The 6,212-nt window shown below is 35.1% G+C and overlaps 1 protein-coding gene across 1 annotated transcript in view; it reads right to left on the reverse strand.

Annotated features, from left to right (window-relative positions):
- Positions 1 to 5,647: 5,647 nt before the first annotated feature.
- Positions 5,648 to 6,212, reverse strand: part of orb (polyadenylation element binding protein orb) — a 61,516-nt gene continuing 60,951 nt past the window's right edge. Inside the window, exon 10 of the mRNA XM_089100098.1 lies at positions 5,648 to 6,069. Within this exon, the coding sequence (XP_088956224.1) occupies positions 5,854 to 6,069 (216 nt within the window). The 3' untranslated portion in view covers positions 5,648 to 5,853. The remainder of the gene's footprint in view (positions 6,070 to 6,212) is intronic.

Genomic DNA, 6,212 nt, shown 5'->3' on the forward strand with positions numbered 1-6,212 from the left:
ACAATAACAGAGAGATCACCGTTCTATAGTTCTGTGACAAAAATGTCATTTAGTTTCTGTGTTCTAAACACTACATATCCTTTTTTATAATTTTTGTTGAATATTTCTGAAAGTATGTCCGTTTATACCTTAAATTTACTTATTCCGCTCTACCTCATATTGTTCATGAAAAATCGACCCAGACCCCAACGAATATGGATCTAATCAAAAAAAAGAAATTATTAGTATAGAATCGTCTATTTATATGAAATATTTTATCTTAGTGCAGATTATAATTATTTTAGGCCTACCACTGGAATTATGTGCTACACGCCTGCTTACTCATGTGTTCCTTACTCGAGGAATATAATGTTTCTCACTCGAGTAATATATGTACTAGTAGCCAACTATTGGTAACTATAACCAAGCAACCTATGGTACGTTTATATGTAGAATTTCATTGCGGATGTGAAATTATATCCCGATAATAATATGGAAAATTTTAAAACCATTTGATCAGTTAAGATACATGGATTGAAACCCTGTGTATGTCCAAGGGCGACTAAGTAAAACCCACAAGGAATTCCCTATTAATGTGAAGGTGTTTCTCGCTTAACAGATTCTAATAAGACTTTAATATCAATTCATTTATTTAGTTCTGAAGGATTTGCTCAAACAATAGCCTTCTAAAAAGATATTGATGTCAGTTCTTCATTATGCTTATATTCTTTGCCAAGCATTAACTGGAATCTACGGAGGCAAGCATGGAAATCCTGCATCTAATGACCTTATTCGAAAAACGAATATGAGGCACCAATGTTGACTTGCAGTTACGGAAAAATCCTGAGACAAAGAACCTCTGCAGTTCAGCCGTTAAACCCGGAACCCCATGAGAACGTCCAAGACTAGAAATAGGGAGGACAGTAGAAGACGAGTGGGTAGAGAGGTCTCCACTCGTCCTTGTTATGTCTTGTTCCCCCATCGTAGTATCGTTTGCGTAAAACCTTGCGGCTATGACGCTGCACATGCGTTTCTTAAACAGCACGGACGCGCGTGAACAATGCAGGAATGAAAGATATTGTAAAAGTAGACCTCAAACTTAATAATGTAGGGTAAATTATGTTTATTTAATATCAGTATTTCCGTTCTCAAAACAAATTTGAAGACATTTCTGTTTTAGATTTTCATTGTGAGTACTAATATTAGTGTATTTATTTAATCCTGTCTCATAGCTTAGAAATTAATATACCCAACTAGTACGTGACTTATTTGTACTATGAGTGTTTAATTTAAAGAACGTGTGATTCTGCCTCGCTATTTTTATTACAGGAAGTAAATGGCAAATTGGTTATTGAGCATTACAATGAGCTGCCCAGTACAGATACGACCCACAAACATCTATTTTCATCATATCTCAACCAACGAAGAGTACTCACCATGACTCCAGGCAACTTCATCCCAACTTCGTCTACGAAAACAACAGTTGCCTTCGACCGTCGTTTCTTCGACTATGAACCATATTACATATCAGGTAACACCATATTTGAACCTCAGTAACAAGTGCTTTAACGAACTATATAATCGCATAAATGCTGAGAAACCCATCGGTCAGTACAAGATATAAATACGTAGATATCGCTGTTGATACTCACTGTGGACCCCAGAATAATTTGACAGTATAGTGATGATATTTGAAGCTAAACGATATTAAACGATATTTAAAGTTAAATGACACTTAAAGACATTTGAAGATATTTGAAGACGAAATTAAAGACAATTTGAAGTTTAATTCTGAGAACTCCATCGATCAGCACACGATAAACGATATTTGAAGTTAAATGATACTTAAAGACTTTTGAAGATAGTTGAAGCAGAAATTAAAGACAATTTGAAGTTTAACTCTGAGAACCCCATCGAACAGTAAAAGATAAACGATATTTAACGATATTTGAAGTTAAATGATAGTTGAAGAGGTTCGAAGTTGAAGTTAAAGACAATATATTAAGAGAGTCACTATAGTATGACGACAACCCGTTTCAAAAGGCACAAATGAACAATTTTACGCGAGAATATATTCTCTATGTGCCTCAAAAATCCTAAAAAATGATATGCTGAGAAGAAAAACACCAACACCTGCAGTGGGAAGAATCAGTTCCCAGTTGACTATTAGAACGATATTTAACGGTCATTTCCCACTTGACTATTGGGGAAAACTTGCCGTGTGAAGACAACTAGACTCAAACTGTTCCATGAAGAAACCATAACGTAAGTGCTTCGAAATTTTTGCCAGGACAAAAGGAGTGAAGGACAGTAATTTACGACAGAAGGGTGTAGTACACTAAGGACACGAAAGGTGATGAATAGATGTGAAGCTACATGCGTTACTTCCTAATAACTTTGACAATTCAAACATCCCAATAGTGAAAGTGTTTTAATGTCATCAGTAAATATGATGAACCAAATATTGTATGTTATAAATCATTCATGTATGTACCACAAGTAGAATTAGGTGTAATATTATCATGTTATTCATTTAACGTTGTGTAGATAGTATGTAGTACGTCATATAGAAATCAAAATAAAAAAAAACAATATAAAAGTAGAATAGCCCCAACCTTATTGGAAATGTAAAAGTAATCAGCGTTAGATATAGAAAAAAAAATCTTTAATATAGTAGCTAACCTAGAACCAAAATTAATCTTAGTCCGGTAGACGAATTTTAGATATGGATGTAGAAAAAAATAAGAAAGATAATTGAAAAATTTTAATCACTCCTAATGAGCAGTCACTAATGACGGGACGTCATTATTTGATGGGAAGGGTGATGTGCACCAGCAGTAGAATACCATATATTTAAAATACAAGATTCTTTCCTTCTAAAGATGATTCGGGCAGAAATTAAACGTCCCCTAATTGAGTTCAAATACCGCTTCCAAGAGTCTAAATTCGTAATCAGCAAAAAGAGAAATTACATTTCTAGCTTCAGTCAGAAAACGGCGCTAGTCGCTCGAATTTCGCTAAGATAATTAGTAGCAAAAACAAAATGCTAAGCACGATATTTCTAAGGAAGTTTAAAAGGCAAAAAACTGTGTGAACTCCTGAATCATCTGAAAAATCTTAAAGAGATTATTGGACGAAGATTTGCGTCCTTGGGTCACTTGGTCCAATGGCAGGCAGTCCCTACAGCGCAGGACGAAAGAACTGCGTTTGGGAGTGGGGTAGATGTGTTTTTTAATTTTAATATGTATTGAGATTCAAAACGGTGGGCACCGCAAATAATATCAGTCACCATTTATTGTCATCGAAGTGACCCGTTGCTGTACAACTAAGCATGTAAGTTCAATAAATCTATTGTCTTTTTATATGTGTTAATTTCATTTGTAAGTCTGCGTTTAGTCCGGTAGTGGATAACGAGTTTTTAGTTCTCCAATTTAGATGAACAATACATAATCGTATCCCCAGATGTCCGCATAAGTAAGAGACCAAAGGTGTGTTTATGCATATTAAATTTTCTCTCACTGATTTATGTCATCTTAAGCCTAAATGGCACAACCACTAGTACTTGAAGCGGCAAACTTAGAGGAATTTCTATCGCCACAAGTAGCAAATCTTTTACCGCTACAAATAATAAATCTTTCCATTACTACAAATAAAATTTTTCTATCGCTACAGATCCAGGGGGGCTGGGGGCCCCTCCAAGATTTTTCTGGCACCCACTTTCCCTGTGTTTTTTTTCACTCTTTTTTTAGAACAAACTTGTCAATTTGGTCAATTATTGGCACCTTTTTCACATTGCCCCCCCCAAGATTTTGCTCATTGGCACCCTTGTCATATCCCCCCCCCCATGATTTCGCTCTTGATCCACCCCTGCCTTCAAAGGTCTTGGTGGAAGTCCTGGTTTCTAGTGTTCCAAATTTGAAGATAATATACCTAGGCTGTACCCAGAATTTTTTTTTCGGAGGGGTTTTACTCAAGATTTTTTTTTTTTTTTTGGGGGGGTGACACAAAAAAAACTCAAAAAACGCATACAAAATTTGTTTATATCCATTTTTATTACGTCTTTACGAGTCAGACAAATATTTTTTTTTTGGGGGGGGAGGGGTCAGACCCTCCTAACCCCTCCCCCCCCCCCTTCTGGGTACGGCCTTGTAATATACTGTGAATTGTGAACAGGTTTTGACTGAGAGAAGTGAACAGTTTGTATATTTCTGGATTAGAAGTTGTTTTCAAGTGTATTTTATCCTGATTTTAACGTTTCCTTGTTTGTAATTGGTACTGCAATTCAGGAATAGTAAATGATAAAGGTATTATTTGGGCCCAGTTGCAGTAGAAAGGAAAATTAATTAAAGAGCATTAATTCCTTACCTTTTGCAAAACTGACGTATAGTAGTTAACGGTGCTCTGTACGTCAAAGAGTTTGTCTTTGTCTTTTCTGCTTCCAAGTTGAGAATAAAACACGTGGATGCCTATTTAGATACCAGCATTTATATATATATATATATATATATATATATATATATATATATATATATATATTGTCTTCTTTGCTTATTCAACTTTTTAGCTTAAAGATAAACCCCAGCATTTAACCTTAAATTCATGAAATATTTAATTTTAAATCTTTAAGAATCCATTAACGAGGCCACGATCTGACGGATCATTCTAAAAAAGTATTTGATAATGTTCAGAGAGCTTGCAACAATGATTGCAACAGAGGGTAGCAATACCTGCTAGGTACATATGGTAAAAATGCGGGTGTGGAAAATGGCTGCTGTTAGAAAATCCAGGATGAAGTCGATTTCTGCTGGCTGGTAGTTTTATGCACTCTCAGACTCTTTTGTTTGTTGCCATACACTTCTTTTATATGAAACCTCCAAACCACAGTATTTAGATGAAAGACCGGATTAGGAGTCTCATCAAAGGAGCCAGGGGAGAAGACTTATCACTGCTTGTTTTATTTTTTTACTTAGAGTTGACCCACAACAATTTTCAGATATAAAAAATAATAATTTAAAAAAATGCCACCACTTGAGTGTTCTTTTTTTTCAAAGCTAGAGCTTGTCATTAAAGATGCCAGCTGTGGAGCGAGGAGTAAAAAGGCAAAAACCAAAGGGGAGTTGGATTGGTGAATGGAATAGGAATCTTACTGGAATAGGAATGGAAAAGGAAAACCAGAAAAATAAAATTAAAAATTAAGCCAAGTAAAATATGAAATGGCAGGCAAATACATAAAAAGGCTTTTTCTAAGCACAAAGAAGAGTCATAAGGTCCAACCCATCATCATTGGCCACCGAGTTTAACAAATTTGCAAAAGAAATAGCAAAATTGTGCATTTTTTTGCGTTTCTGGAGATTTTTATTCGGGATGTTGTGGATTTTTTGCTCTGACGGCAACCCTGCTTATATATGAGGCTCCACCAAGAATAACCCAGTTACTTATGTATCTGACTGTTACCACTGAAACTGAAAAAGGAACAGTCAGTCGGTTTAACATCCGGACGGTTTTTGAATGGTGATCCATATATATCCTCACGATTCAAAATTAGCTTTCTGTCGTCCAAAAATATTCCGCTTAAACATAAAATTTTTATTTTATGATAATTAACAAAATTACATGAAATCGTAATTTTGGAAAAAAAGATGAAAAAAGTTCCTTATAAATCAAAACACTTAAACTATAAACTAAAACACTGAAACTGTAAATCTATAAACTAAAAATTTAAATCTGAACAAAAATGGGATAACTTCACTAAAACAGCTTTCATGTCTCCAATCGAGAAACTAAGATTTAAAAAAAAAAATCAAAACTCAAACTGGAAAAACTTTGAAAACCACACTCTTTACCGTGAAATGGTAAAACCAGTAAAAGAAACATCTAGAATGCATGGTCCATTGAGGCACGCATGATGGTATTACGCTCAGTCCGCGTAATGACCTTATGGGACGCAAGTAGACTCCCTTCAGGATGGTCGACAGTCCAGCATGATTTGCAATAGTATTTGAAACACAGAGGATCTCGACAGAAGTATGGGGCTATCATCAAATTACATTTGCAACATTGAGAGTCTTCAAGGTATGGCTCGATTTGAAGCTAAAAAGCAAACGATTTTTGGTGTTAACTCAAATCTTTGAACTATAATTTGCTAGATTACCGTAAATCAAAAGCGTTACTTAAATTATTCTTTGATAGTGGGAGTTCAAAGAGAAGCCATTTATTTCTTGGGCTACATATTT

The sequence above is a fragment of the Artemia sp. Qi Xiang Cuo genome, chromosome 14 (assembly GCF_049724085.1).
Source record: "Artemia sp. Qi Xiang Cuo chromosome 14, ASM4972408v1, whole genome shotgun sequence".
Classification (NCBI taxonomy): domain Eukaryota; kingdom Metazoa; phylum Arthropoda; class Branchiopoda; order Anostraca; family Artemiidae; genus Artemia; species Artemia sp. Qi Xiang Cuo.